Source organism: Lissotriton vulgaris, chromosome 1_1, assembly GCF_964263255.1.
Source record: "Lissotriton vulgaris chromosome 1_1, aLisVul1.2, whole genome shotgun sequence".
In the NCBI taxonomy this organism is placed as follows: Eukaryota; Metazoa; Chordata; class Amphibia; order Caudata; family Salamandridae; genus Lissotriton; species Lissotriton vulgaris.
Window position 1 is genome coordinate 1,939,277,882 of NC_141685.1, and position 15,986 is coordinate 1,939,293,867.

The 15,986-nt window shown below is 43.7% G+C and overlaps 1 protein-coding gene and 1 pseudogene across 1 annotated transcript in view; both read right to left on the reverse strand.

Annotated features, from left to right (window-relative positions):
• Positions 1-8,785: 8,785 nt before the first annotated feature.
• PPFIA2 (PPFI scaffold protein A2) overlaps positions 8,786-15,986 on the reverse strand; it is a 1,928,138-nt gene continuing 1,920,937 nt past the window's right edge. The window contains exon 31 of the mRNA XM_086919614.1: positions 8,786-8,876. Coding sequence (XP_086775740.1) covers positions 8,818-8,876 — 59 coding nt within the window. The 3' untranslated portion in view covers positions 8,786-8,817. The remainder of the gene's footprint in view (positions 8,877-15,986) is intronic.
• On the reverse strand, positions 11,754-13,047 carry LOC147751410 (18S ribosomal RNA; annotated as a pseudogene).

Sequence of the window (15,986 nt, forward strand, 5' to 3'; positions counted from 1 at the left end):
GTACTACACCACACTTACTTCTTCCCTCATACCAGACTTAGGTTAGGTACATTGGGGTAGGCATATTTTAGAAGCACCAGTTGAGTACTTTTAGCCTTTATTTATGTATGTATTTATCTATGGTTTAGAAACCATTCAATTCTTTTACAGTATTATTTTATAATACTCTTCTCCCTGCATGCATTATACTTTGCAGCCTGTATTACGATTGTAGTAGTTCACTTTACTTGCATGAGAAAGAAGACTGTTCAATAAATCCTTTTATTGAATACGCCTGTCTCTCTATTTTCTCTGTACCTCTGATGAAACGAAGCATGCACGATTGACTGAGTAAAATATCTATCTATTGTTTCCACGACTCTGAAGATATGTTTATGCTTGGGGAAACAAAGTTGTCATGTTTATGCGGTTGTCAGAAACTATTCCTTCTTGTTTATTCGAGAAAGGTTCTAGTGACCTCTGAGCTAGCTGGCACTCACAATTAAGTTTAGTATATTCGATAGAGACCTAGTCGACCTAAGTACTACGTCAAATCTATAGGATATATTATCCAATGCGCAGAGCCTATTGGGAATATAGGAACTACACTACATTGCGACCTAGGCCTGAAGCAACTGATTGACAGATCACAGGTGGGGGACATGTAACCCTTGGACAGAACACACAAACAGGAAAAGCCAGATCGATCCCACAGATAGGCAGCAAAACCACAATGGTGTCAGGAGATTGGCCCCAAAAACTCTTGTTTCAATAATACCATAAAGTCACATGCCACCCTAAATTAGGAACACACAGACAATCAGAACACAGCATGCATATTACATGCAGTGGTGTCACATGCCCTTCATGCCGGACATCTGGACACATATCGACTGACCCTGCAGTATGTTCTCCACAAGGACGAGGTCCACCGGCGCTTCTAATCAACCCCCCGATTCATGTCCTGTGAGTAGGCCCAAATTTCCGTCACCAAGGAATGCATTAATCATTTTACAATGCTTCATGTAAAGTATAAAATGACGACCAAAACTAATGTGCTTTGAGACACACTTCAGACCCTGACTCTGTTGCCTGATCTCCCGGGCCACTGCTTTTAATTAAACAACTGGTACTGTTTTCCCAAACGAATCTTGTCTTTAATTTTTTCAAAGGTAAATTTAGAATCGAGCACGACTGCCACCCATTAAATGTGATGTAGATAACAGGAGAAACATTTATACCCAGCTGAGACCTGGGTGAAATATAATAACCTGAAACAGAGTCTCACAAGGTAATATTTATTCAATTAATTTGTATGGTATAACTAAATTAGTTAGTATGCATTTTTATGCATAAACCTACTGTGCCTTTCTAACAGTGTGCAGGGTTACAAGATTCTGCAAGACTCTCCAGTTGTGGGTTGTATGTTCTTTCCAGACATGGGAACAAAGAAGGCCTAGGTGTGAGGGCAGTGGGTCTTCCTGGCAGGATGGTTCCGGAGGAGTTATATCCTGCCCTGATTAAACTTCAAAGGGCCATGTCTGCAGTACACAGAAATAAACCTGACACCAGGACTGCACTTGCCTTTGTCACTCTAGGCAGTTTGGAGGCAGGACCAGGGGAAGGGTAAAACTGACCAGAACCTGTTATGGGGGAGGTCAGGGAATTAACACAACCCAAAGTCTGCCACCAATATAAAAGTGATACCAAAAGGGATGATGGATAGAGCATTTGAGCAAATTAAACACTCACTCCTACTGAAATGATCTGGGTTTAATCTATCATGATTCTTTAGCTCACTCCACCACCCCAGTTCAGACATGGCCATATGGAAATCAGTCTGACCCTGTGCCTCATGGGAACAGTCCTATAAACCAAAAACAGTACCAATATTGCCACACTACTTAAACTTGGACCAAGGATGATCACTCGAATCACTGACTCAAACAGTAACTCTCGGGAAATGTTTTATCCGGAATAAATCCAATGAGTTTTATTATTTTTGCATCACAAATATCATATCAATGAGCAATTTTTTTTCCTTTTGAATAAACACTTGTTTCGCTCCACGTCACATATCAAAGAACATACATTTAACAAACAAAACGACAATATTTTTTGCAGCAAACTCTCAACTTGCATTCGACATTCATACAGAACAACACATTGATATATACACACATATAGCCATTATACAAAAATATTTACAACATCAAATTTTAGGAAAACGTAGCATTGGAAATCAGCAAATAAAGAATTTTGATATGCTTGAGAGTCAATCGGAAATTCCTAATGCTGGGTAGAGGAGGTCTACGCGTTTCGATGACCCCTTGTTGTGGGGAAATCTCATCAGGACCATGTGCCTGTGAATGGAGAACAAAATTGGGTTAACCATAGGGACATAACCCTGCCTCTCAACGCTACAGTGGGGTATGGGAAAACTAGTCCTACCTCTCAGTTGCTGGGTTCTCTTTTGCGGTTGAAACTGTAATAAAAACAGAGCCTCTTTTAGCCTCTAATTCTAAAAAAGCGTTTGCACTTTCTTGATTACCACATTCATACGTGAATACTCACATAGTTTTACGCATGCCGCGATTTTACAAAATCTTGTAGTCACAAATTAGGATGGAAGTGGAGATCTAGAAGAATAGAAGGACTTGTCAGGGTACGGTGGTTATTATGCTGGTGGCGGTAGCCGCTGTGGTTGAAAAGGGGGGCTACTTACTTTTGTCGTAGCGTGGAAATGAGTCGGGTACTGTTTCCCGGGTAGCACGGTGAAACGGCTCTTTTTATTTTCCTGAAAGGAAGGGAAGACTGATGTCAGGTCTTCAGTAGAAAACCTTTGTCTTGTGGTTCTATTCTACCACGGCGTTTTAATTTACCTGTTTGGTTCTTATACGCTGAGTATATCGGGGGGTCCACGCTCTTCGGTCTCTGTCAGTGAATGCAGCTACCGGCACCATCCAGTCGGTGTTCCTGATCTCGTGTGTCCTAGTTTTACTCACTTCCTGGTTCAGAGAATTGTGGGGATTGTAGTTTAAAAGTCCGTCGTCATGGAGACGATGTGTGTTTCCGTTGAATTAGACTATGTGTAGCCGGGCTCACGGTCTGCACAGGAAACCGCAACCCGAATGGGGATGTGTTCATGTTTCCTATTCGATCTACCGAATGGCTTGTAGTGTTTACAAACGGTAAATCTCAGAGAGTTCATTGAGACCATTTGTCGCCGTATTGAACTTGACTATAAGCATGGCTTCTTTGCGTGATAGTTTCTCTTCAATGTCACCACCTCTGGGGTCTTTTTCAATTTTCGCGATAACTGTCCATTTTAGATCATCTAATGTGTGCTCATGACTCATCCAATGATTAACAAGTAGGGCAGTTGTCACATTCTTTTTTATCCGTGATTTACGTTGGGTAATGCGGCATCTTACCTCCTGACTTGTTTTGCCGATGTACAACTTGTCGCAAGGGCATTTTATGCCGTAAATGACGTATCTAGATTTACAGTTCGTGAATTTCTCATGTTTCCAGAACATTTGCTTATGTTGGAACAGACATCCTTCTTCTGTACTTGCACAACAAATGCAAGACCCGCATTTGTGATGTCCTTGGATTGGTGGCAGTCCTAGCATGGTGCCAATTGTTGGTGTGTTCTGCTTTAATGCTGCTCGAACTAAGTAGTTGGCAACGCTTTGATCCTTTTTAAAGGCAAATAATGGCTTCTCTTTCAGTGTCTCATCAACATTTTCCACCAGATGCCAATTTTGTAAGATGGTTTTTTTATATTGATTTGAGTTAGGACAAAATGTGGAGACGCATACTATCCTGTTGAGAGTTGGTTTTGCCTTTTTGACTAGTAGTGTATCTCGAGGAATCCACCATACTCTCTTCATTGTTCTTCTCAGTAATTTTATGGGATAGCCTCTTAGCGGACAAGGGAGGATCGATTGTCGTATGGGACACTGAGAAATACATTGGTGAAGTGATGAGCCAACTTAATAAACCCTAGGTGCTACAGAAAAATAGGAAAAAACCCCACTACAGAATTGCAACAACAACTCAACCCAATCTTAGAGAAAGGCTTGGCTGAAGGAATAATTGGGAAGAAAGAGTTTGAATATCTCAAATGTAACACTCCACGAATACCCTTATTTTATGTCTTACCAAAAATTCATAAAGACATAAATGCTCCCCCCGGAAGACCAATCGTCTCCGGTTGTGAGTCACTATTTGAACCAGTGTCCAAGTTTGTAGATTTCTTCTTGAAACCTTTTATGTCTGAAGTAAAATCATTCCTCCGAGATACGACTGATTTTATCAATAAACTTCCTACAATTCCGTTTGAACAAAATGAGGATTTCTTAGTAACAATGGATGTTTGTTCACTGTACACTCAGATCCCCCAGAGTGACGGTCTGGATGCTATTCAGTTTTACCTAGACCAACGACCCAGACCTACTAGAGTACCAACAGAGTTCATTATGCAACTAGCCACATTGGCACTGAAGAAAAATTATTTCAACTTCAACGGAGAATTTTTCTATCAGACAAGCGGTGTAGCCATGGGGTGTCCTTTCGCCCCAGAATTAGCTGTACTATTTATGTCATTATACGAAGAGAGATTTGTGTACCAGTTGAATCCATTCGTTGAAAAAATTACTAGTTGGAGTCGATACATAGACGACGTCTTTCTAACGTGGAGAGGGACCGAAGAGGACCTAAAGGAATTTCACGTGTGGCTCAACTCAAGAACAGAGGAAATCAAATTCAGCATGAACTTCTCCAAAGTCAAAATGTCATTCCTCGACGTCGAGGTATACCCAACAGATGAAGGCTTGGTGACGACATTATACAAAAAACTGACAGACAGAAACAAGGCTTTACATTTTAATAGTAATCACCCGCGGAATTTGAAAGAAAACCTCCAATTTGGACAGTATTTGCGGATCAAGATAAACTGCCATTTCAAAGATGAATATATGTTCCACGCTGCGAACCTGACAGACAATTTAGTGCTAAGAGGCTATCCCATAAAATTACTGAGAAGAACAATGAAGAGAGTATGGTGGATTCCTCGAGATACACTACTAGTCAAAAAGGCAAAACCAACTCTCAACAGGATAGTATGCGTCTCCACATTTTGTCCTAACTCGAATCAATATAAAAAAAAAACATCTTACAAAATTGGCATCTGGTGGAAAATGTTGATGAGACACTGAAAGAGAAGCCATTATTTGCCTTTAAAAAGGATCAAAGCGTTGCCAGCCACTTAGTTCGAGCAGCAATAAAGCAGAACACACCAACAATTGGCACCATGCTAGGACTGCCACCAATCCAAGGACATCACAAATGCGGGTCTTGCATTTGTTGTGCAAGTACAGAAGAAGGATGTCTGTTCCAACATAAGCAAATGTTCTGGAAACATGAGAAATTCACGAACTGTAAATCTAGATACGTCATTTACGGCATAAAATGCCCTTGCGACAAGTTGTACATCGGCAAAACAAGTCAGGAGGTAAGATGCCGCATTACCCAACATAAATCACGGATAAAAAAGAATGTGACAACTGCCCCACTTGTTAATCATTGGATGAGTCATGAGCACACATTAGATGATCTAAAATGGACAGTTATCGCGAAAATTGAAAAAGACCCCAGAGGTGGTGACATTGAAGAGAAACTATCACGCAATGAAGCCATGCTTATAGTCAAGTTCAATACGGCGACAAATGGTCTCAATGAACTCTCTGAGATTTACCGTTTGTAAACACTACAAGTCATTCGGTAGATCGAATAGGAAACATGAACACATCCCCATTCGGGTTGCGGTTTCCTGTGCAGACCGTGAGCCCGGCTACACATAGTCTAATTCAACGGAAACACACATCGTCTCCATGACGACGGACTTTTAAACTACAATCCCCACAATTCTCTGAACCAGGAAGTGAGTAAAACTAGGACACACGAGATCAGGAACACCGACTGGATGGTGCCGGTAGCTGCATTCACTGACAGAGACCGAAGAGCGTGGACCCCCCGATATACTCAGCGTATAAGAACCAAACAGGTAAATTAAAACGCCGTGGTAGAATAGAACCACAAGACAAAGGTTTTCTACTGAAGACCTGACATCAGTCTTCCCTTCCTTTCAGGAAAATAAAAAGAGCCGTTTCACCGTGCTACCCGGGAAACAGTACCCGACTCATTTCCACGCTACGACAAAAGTAAGTAGCCCCCTTTTCAACCACAGCGGCTACCGCCACCAGCATAATAACCACCGTACCCTGACAAGTCCTTCTATTCTTCTAGATCTCCACTTCCATCCGAATTTGTGACTACAAGATTTTGTAAAATCGCGGCATGCGTAAAACTATGTGAGTATTCACGTATGAATGTGGTAATCAAGAAAGTGCAAACGCTTTTTTAGAATTAGAGGCTAAAAGAGGCTCTGTTTTTGTTACAGTTTCAACCGCAAAAGAGAACCCAGCAACTGAGAGGTAGGACTAGTTTTCCCATACCCCACTGTAGCGTTGAGAGGCAGGGTTATGTCCCTATGGTTGACCCAATTTTGTTCTCCATTCACAGGCACATGGTCCTGATGAGATTTCCCCACAACAAGGGGTCATCGAAACGCGTAGACCTTCTCTACCCAGCATTAGGAATTTCCGATTGACTCTCAAGCATATCAAAATTCTTTATTTGCTGATTTCCAATGCTACGTTTTCCTAAAATTTGATGTTGTAAATATTTTTGTATAATGGCTATATGTGTGTATATATCAATGTGTTGTTCTGTATGAATGTCGAATGCAAGTTGAGAGTTTGCTGCAAAAAATATTGTCGTTTTGTTTGGTAAATGTATGTTCTTTGATATGTGACGTGGAGCGAAACAAGTGTTTATTCAAAAGGAAAAAAAAAAATTGCTCATTGATATGATATTTGTGATGCAAAAATAATAAAACTCATTGGATTTATTCCGGATAAAACATTTCCCGAGAGTTACTGTTTGAGTCAGTGATTCGAGTGATCATCCTTGGTCCAAGTTGAAGTAGTGTGGCAATATTGGTACTGTTTTTGGTTTATAGTTAATTGATGGTGAGGCTTGTCCTTATTGCCAGTGAGCCCAGACCCTGTCTTGTCATGGGAACAGTCCAGCACGAACTGCCAAGCCATGTCTTCCCTGGACCGGAAGCAAGCATCCTGGGACCGGCAGTTCGGGCTGGACTGTTCCCATGAGGCACAGGGTGAGACTGATTTGCATATGGCTATGTCTGAACTGGGGTGGTGGAGTGAGCTAAAGAATGATGATGGATTAAACCCAGATCAGTTGACTGGGGGTGAGTGTTTGATTTGCTCAAACGCTCCGTCCATCATCCTCTTTGGTATCGCTTTGTTCGCCCTAAGTTGGCAGGGTATGCCCAGACGTGGGCCCCTTACTCACTTTGCCACTGGATTCAAGATAGCTTGGCTGATGAGGGTTATGAACCCGAAACTGGTCCCAGGATGCTTCTTTCCGGTCGAGGGAAGATATGGCTTGATAGTCGGGTTGGACTGTTCCCATGAGGCACAGGGTCAGACTGATTTGCATATGGCCATGTCTGAACTGGGGTGGTGGAGTGAGCTAAAGAATGATGATGATTAAACCCAGATCAGTTGTCTGGGGGTGAGTGTTTGATTTGCTCAAACGCTCCATCTAGCATCCCCTTTGGTTTCGCTTTGTTTGCCCTAAGTTGGCAGCGTATGCCCAGACGTGGGTCCCTTGCTCACTTTGCCACTGGATTCAAGATAGCCTGGCTGATGAGGGTTATGAACCCGAAACTGGTCCCATGATGCTTGTTTCCGGTCCAGGGAGGCCATGGCTTGGCAGTTCGGGCTGGACTGTTCCCATGAGGCACAGGGTCAGACTGATTTGGATATGGCCATGTCTGAACTGGGGTGGTGGAGTGAGCTAAAGAATGATGATGGATTAATCCCAGGTCAGTTGACTGAGGGTGAGTGTTTGATTTTCTCAAACGCTCCGTCCATCATCTCCTTTGGCATCACCAATATAAAAGTGGCACCTTCAGAACCTCTCATGAGAACACCTCTGCACCTGTGTAAGACTCAGAAATAGGACTGCTCTGCTGTCTGAAGAAGGAAGATTGGGCCGCCTTTCCTTGAACCCAGACTTCCCAGAAGTGATTCCAAGGGTCAGTAGGTTGTCCTCCTTTTTAAGCTACAGGGACTCCCCAAGCTTCCAGACACCCCCCTGCAACTGACCAGCACCCCCTGGACCTTACTGAGCACTGCTGTAGGACTCTTCTAGAGAGAGACTTGATCCCCACGAGGAGCCCTCCAGGTCCTGGACATGGTCCTGGCATCGGAGTGTACTCCTCCTGAAGAAAACATGAAGATACAGAAGCTTGGGCTCCTTGCGACCATTAAGTGACCTCTTTGTGTCAAGAAACGGCCATCCCTGACAACTACCATTGTGAAGTCGTCCTTCGTAGTCCAAGATTTTGTAACATACTTCTCACATTTATTGATATAGTTAAATAACCTAGCATGTAAATGTCTTAAAAGGCCAATGGTAAAATTGACTAACATGAATGTATGACGATCTGTACACAACTGCACTTTGAAGTCCAAACTTACAACTCAATAAAAAGCCGATTTTTATTTCTGAAGCCCAAGTACTGTAAAATGAAAAAGCAAACATGCCTGTACACAGTTGCCCCTTATATGTGTCTCTATTTCACTAGCCTCTCACAAATGTAACCTGTATGTTTTATGGTTTATTAATTTTTGTTTAAAGGGATACTCACAGCAGTTCCGTTTTTTCCTTTTCCCAGGCTTGTCAACAGGAGTATGTGCGAACGGTGGAGCTGTCTAACCTCGGCAGTCCTGAAGGAGGCACTGTAAAAGAAAATATTTACATTTAGAAATATGAAGACGTGCAATGAGCCTTGTAAGGTACAGGATCAAGATATACACTCTGTTCTACTAATGCTAGTCCTTGTGAATTTGTAAACGATGCTTTCACATTCCTCTTTCTAATTGTGCCAGCTATGATGAAGCGTAAACGCCAACTATGAGTTCATTTAACCTGAGAATTGCAAATGTTTGTAGAGTAAGATCATACAAATGAGCAATTTACGATTAATCTTCATTACTGCGACTACCCTTCCCTGTTAAACTACTTACATTGTGCCCTACAAGCACCACGTGAACTAGCTAGAAATCAGCAAACCATGATCCCTGCATTATAGTCTTTTTTGCTTCTACCCCAACAAGGGCCTATAAATGATCAGTCATCCATCCTCAAACAAGTCTGTGGTTCCCAAGCACCAGGTCTCAACGGGTGTAGAAAGGCTGGGACATAAGTACTAGGACAGGGAAAGGGTAACAGGAGTAATGAAGTTTACACATAAGTAATGGGTACTTTACCACCCAAACCTCCCCTGTATCAAACTTTACAATAAGAGGATATACCACAGCAGTATACTCAACTTGTTCGAAACAGTATAAACTCAATCCAATGTAATGCAGCATTTAGTTTACTAAATTTCATTACAAAAGCAACAGGTGCAAGATCCAAGACATCAAAATCCAAAGGCTTTTCATCCCTCATATCCAAACAATAATGGGATATAAAAGTTGAAGAAATCGCCCATGTTGCTCGTCAGCACATTTCCTGGAAGGATGCTCCCTCAGCCTCTTCTCATGAAGCCACCATCCAACGAAAAACAAAGCAGCCTGGCACCAAGCAAATCAACATTTTCCTCTGCCTAACACTAAGAAGTTATAGATGTTATCCAGAAAGATGGAAATTTCTATCCCTCTTGAAAAATACCCAAATTAACAAACAGCCTTTCACAGTGTCTGTAAGTTACAGACCTTGAGATGTAAAGCTGAGCTGCTTGAGTTACAGCCAAAAGGTGCCAGAATCCTTCCTCCTCTTCTGTTGAAGGATTGGGAAAAAGAGAAGGCAGTGTGATCTACTCTGTATTGCATGCTGCAATTACTTTAAGTTGAAAATCATAACCTAAATGTAAAACATGTCTGTCTGGAAAACGCTTGGAATGGGGAGTCTTCACTGAAATGAAGCCAGCTCCCCAATTCTGTGAGCTGACATAATAGCTAATCAAGAGAAGGCTTTTGGAGTCAAAAACCTGAAGTATGCCTACCCCAATGGCTTGAGCGATGAAAAGTGTAGCCTTAAGAGCTCACAGTGAAACTGACTGGAAAGGAGGTATTTGAAAATAGAAAAACCCTTCAAAATTCAGAAACCAAAGTCACTCATATCCCAAGGAGTGCAGAGAAAACAGACCTCCCACAGGCCTGTCATGCATTCTGTTAAGGCTTGTGGAAGAGGATTTTGATTAACCAGTTTCCTGTGCCCTGAAGGATGACTGGAATTGTCCCCTGTGGACTTAAGCACTGAAGGTTCCACAGGTAGTGCTCTTTTAACGATCAGAATTTTCTGGTTCCTTAAAGTCCTTCTCAAAACTTCTTCAACTTGACCTACAAAACGGGAAGAGCCCTCAAAGTGTAACGAAAGAAGATCACCTTCTGAACTCCAATCCTTCAGACATGATGCATGCTTGTGGTAAAGGCAGTCACCTTCAGTTTATCGTAGGTGACATCAGAAAGAAAATGACTTGACGCTACTTGCTAGCCAAACGATCTGTAGTCTTCCTCAGATTGAATGAAAGGCTGCTGCTACTGATTGAAAGTCCATTACAATAGGTCGAAAGATATTATCTGCATAAATACTCTCCAGGGTAGCTGGATTCAAACCTACAAAGCACGTCTTGAGGGCCCACTCCATATGTTTGCCAGCAGGATTGGCTACTGATACACCATCAGTGACCACTAAGGACTTACTAGACACATTGACTAACAGATAATGTAAGGCTGTAGCAGCAGGCAGCACCAGTTCACTCTTAGCTAAGGGGCATAATCTTTTGAGGAATCAAGGGAATGCCACCTTCGACGGATTTTTCAATTCAAGAAATAGCAGATCCTTGACCTCTCTGTCCACAGGCAGTTTTGGAGTAAGGAGCACATGAAACTGCTTAAACATGCCTGTGCACTTCCAGGGAATGCATGTTCTACCTGTAACTGAAGATTCTCTGTCGGGTATTTTTAAAAAGCTTGCATGTCAGAGCTGGTTCAGCATTTTTATTATAATCTGGAAATCACTGAGGGGAGTAGAAGAAATATCTTCAGGTGATATAGAACAAAGACAGGAAGGGAGAGATTCCTTCACTGGTAGAGTCTCCGTCACTGGGGTACTCCGTTATTTCTGCAATGCCACAGTTAACCTGTCAGAGCTTGAATCTGACTCTCAGACAAAGAAAGAGGGTCACCTGATCAATAATTGGCTCCTTCTCTTCTAGGCTGCCTGGCCGCACAGGAAGGGCTACTTCTTCATGCCCTAAGCCCAGTAAGGCTGAGATCGGGCGTGGGAGAGCCCAGGGCGGAAGGGCCTTTGGGGGCACTCCTAGCCTGTGAAGGCACTGCCATTTGGTCAGCTTAGCTTCCATCTTGGGAGGGCCTAACATGGTGCCCCACCCAGAGGGGCTGGGCCATCCCTGGTCCCTCACGCATTCAGTGTGGTGGAGCCGGCCCCATGCCCGGTCCTCACCCAAGCACCCTAGTGGTCACAGACCGTTCCACCAGTCAGGGCACGCAAGGACAGGGCTGGGCCCTGTGCCTACAGTGTGTTCAGTCTGGGAGGCAGCCGAGGGTTTAGGGCTTGCGCCATCAGTCACTCGGCCGTTCTGCTGTTATTGATCTTCTGCAGGTTCACCTACGGAAGCCTTGTTACAGCTTTTACTTCCTCTAGATAGTTAAGTTTGATCATCTTCTCAGCACTCTGCCAGGGCCATTGCTGAACCCGGTGGGGGTGATCTGAGGACCTCACTAAATCATCCAATTGGTAGTAGTGATGGGCGGTGTGTAGAAAGGTCAGGAACTTAATCAACACAAGCTTATGACCCACACTTACTGGGAATTCCTCGTTCATGGGAAATAATTGTGATCCCCAATCCCTATCACGAAATGGGTTCAGCAGGTTACTCGCACCTGTCGGTGAAAGGTAGACACACGCTGATCGGGTCAGTGTAGCTCATGTGCAGCTCGGACATATTAGAGCATCACAGATGTGTTATTTCTCAATCTTCTGTGGTTGAACGCCACTTGTCCCTCTAAGAAGTTGGATGCTGACCAATGGGGGTCAAGTAGCATGGAGGGGTCTCATTTATTATCAGAATTAACCAGACAAATCGCTCCACCAACTAAGAACGGCCATGCACCACCACCCCCTGAATCGAGAAAGAGCTATCAATCTGTCAACCTTTCTATGTCTGGGCTGGATGGGGTTTACCTTGTTGAGTCAAATTAAGCTGCATGCTCCACTCCTGGTGGTGCCCTACCGTCAATTCATTTAAGTTTCAGCTTTGCGACCATGCTCCGCGCGGAACCAAAGACTTTGGTTTCCTGGAAGCTAATTTATGGGTCATGGGAATAACTCTGCTGGATCGTTTGTTGGCATAATGTACAGTCAAAATAGCTACTGATCTGATCATCTTCGAACGTCTGACTTTCATTCTTGATTGATGAAAAAATTATTGGCAAATGCTTTCAGTTTGGTTTGTCTTACGCCGGTTCAAGAATGTCACCTCTAGTGGCACTACACGAAGGCCCCTGGCCGTTCTCTTAATCTCAGCCCAAGTTTAGAAAAGGATCAAAATAGAACCAGAGTCCTATTCCATTATTCTTAGCTCAACTATTCAGGCAAAAGGCCTGCTTTGAAAACACTATCTAGAGTCACCAAAGCAGCTGGGCGAGCACAGATCGGTCTTGGTCTAATAAATACACACGTCCTAGGAGGCCAGCACTCACTGGCATGTATTAGCTCTAGAATTACCACAGTTATCAAAGTAACAGATGAAGCGATCAAAGGAACCATAACTGATTTAATGAGCCATTGGCAGTTTCACTGTACGGGACCGTGTGTACTTACATGTGCATGGCTTAATCTTTGAGACAAGCATATGCTACTGGGAGGATCAACAAGGTAGCCACACCTGCTAGTCGGGTTGTTGGGAGCAGCGTGCCATCCTGGATTGACCTTCACACCCCTCTGGAGCCTGCTGGGGAAGCCCACCTGCTTGGGAGGACAAGTGTGCTTACATGAGCACCAGCAGGCCCAGCTCTTCTTCATGGGAGAGTCCTCTTGTTCCGTGAAGTAATCCAAATTCCTGTGGTTTTAGGTGTAACACTTCTACCCCATTTTTCATTGTTCTCTTTGCTCTATGGGTCTCTGGGCCCAGTTTTAACCAATCCTGTCCTCCCTGGTGCAGTATTACCGCAGGTGGATAAGCCAGCATTGTGAAAAAGGAGGCACAGCCTATTCAGGTGCAAGCGAAACTCCTCCCACCACTCTAAATGGAGACCAGGTCTATTCAGCCCTGCGATGAGTCACTAAGTGTGAGCGGGAAATCCGTTACGCTCGCGGATTTTGCGGATTTTTGGGAAATCCGCAATCCGCGAATTTTGCGGATTTCCCGCAAAATCCGCAAAAAAAAATCCGCGAACGTAACGGGTTCAAAAGTTGAACCACCACTCATGCAACTATTTTACAATGGCGCTAGCAAGCTGCCAGCGCCGTTATAAAATAGTTACAAAGTTAGCTTGCACAGGAACCACTAGATAAAAGGAAGCAGGTGCTGCTTTATTTTATCTAAGTGCTTCCTGTGCAAGCTAACTTTGTAACTATTTTACAACGGCGCTGGCAGCTTGCTGGCGCCATTGTAAAATAGTTGCATGGCTGTGCACAGGTCTGCAGCTCACTCAAGGGACCCCTGCGCCCTTCGGGGCGATTGCATAGTAAACACACATGGTCGCTCGAACTAGTTGATGCTCAAATTCAGTGACTCATTCATTAGCCCAAAAACAATCGTGAGCGTCGTCGAGGCTGGACAGGTGTGCCTTCTTCCCAAATCTACCGTGGAAAATCAGCTGTGATGCTGGATAGGCTTTGCATCCTTGACTTTCACAAGCGCAATACCCGTGCTGTTCCTGTGACCAGGAGCTTCTTTCTCTTCATCTGCTGAACTGATCTTTCTCTGACCTTTTATTCACACAAGAGGCACATACCCTACTGGGCACATTGTGTTTGCACGGGTTTCTGCAAGTTCGCACGCGTTTTGTACAATTTCGCAATTTGCGAAATTGTACAAAACCCTCGCGAACTTGCAGAAACCCGTGCGAACATAAAAAAAAAATCTGCGCGGATTCGTGGATTTTGCGGATTTTCGCAATCCGCAAATTGGCGCATTGCCAATCCGCAAAATCCGCTCATGCCTATGAGTCACCCTAACTGTGAAACAAAGAAGGTTTTGGATCCTACGTCTACCCAGCCCGGATCTCAACAACAAAGTAAACAGAACATGGTGGCTGGATAGGGAAAATTCATATCATTAGTAACAGCCACGCAGTCAATATGTACTACGTGACCCCAGTCTTCTGTACCAAAACAAATTTATTTTCTTTTTATCTGGTTTTTCAAAGTTTCAAGAACACAAGGGCAAACCAAAGACTGTCACGACAGTGAATTCATGGGTACAATATCTACACATATACAAAAGCACAAATATACAGTATTTACAAAATGAATAAAGCACAATGAATAAGGACAAGTGAAACTGACACACCAAAAACAGTGAAATGATTCAGTATTCACAAATTAATTGCATGTTATATACAGTGAAAAGTTCGTGCAAAAAGCAAGGGTACATCCAGTCCATGGGAATGTGAAACCAAGGGACAGGCGGGAGGCAGATGGAATGGGACGCCTGCCTGCCTGACAAAACTGTGGTTCAATGTTTGTAATGGGTTGCACAACTAGGATCCCAAGTGGTGGACAATTTCTTTTCCTAGATGCACCCTTTTGAGTAACCACAGGGTGGAAGTGTCGACGCGTTTCGAACCGGACTATTACAGGTTCTCTTCAGGACGGGGACTGGGAACAGTGAGTTTGTAACAATATGCAGAATAGGTGTCAGGATTGTATACCATAGTATTGTAACAAAAAACAATAAATAGTGACTCCACACATTGAAGTGGACTTTTACCTGCACGTGGCAAGGAGTATGCCGTGGTGTCGGTAATTCGCAAAGGAGTAGTGGTTTCTGGAAAGACATATACAAAGAGTGCTTAGCACACTGGTCCATTGCGGAATATTAGGAAATCTAGGCTAGTGCATGTCACCTTCAACCGTAAAGGGTAGTGGCTCATACCTGTGGTTAGCCGGGTGTAATTCTTGTTGGTATGCTGCCCGCCGCGCGGTACAAGCTCGAGAGGGGAGACGGCTCACATTATAGCTGTATTGTTTTTGAGAGGCTGGAGAGGACACATAAAATTGGATGTGCAAGGTTAGCCTGACTTTTTTGTATGTAAGCTGGTTGTGACAATTACGGGACAGACCAGCAAATCCTACCTTAGTAAGTAGCTTAAGAAAAATAGAGCGTCTGATCGCCGAGACCGATTTGGAGCCGGCGGGCGCTGTCTCAATAAGCCGGGACCTGCATTTGGACAAAGCGAGTGTGTTTTTAGTAAGCGTTCCCGTTAGGCGGGAGCCTCAGCGGTATAGCGTTTAACACCGGTTAATGAAAACCTGCGTTACACTTACTTGTTTCAAAAGATTCAATCTCTCTCAGCCGAGTAAACACACAGTCTATCAGTGTGTCCCGAAGCTCAACCCGAGTATTTGAAAACTACCGAGTCAGTTGGCTGGTGGGAGTGTCTGTGGGCGGGGTTGGTAAGGCATCATGGTACATGTAGTTTGGGCCGTTTTTTGAACAATGGAGTATGGAAACATTCATGTTTGGAGTCTGACATACTCCATTGTTCAAAAAACGGCCCAAACTACATGTACCATGATGCCTTACCAACCCCGCCCACAGACACTCCCACCAGCCAACTGACTCGGTAGTTTTCAAATACTCGGGTTGAGCT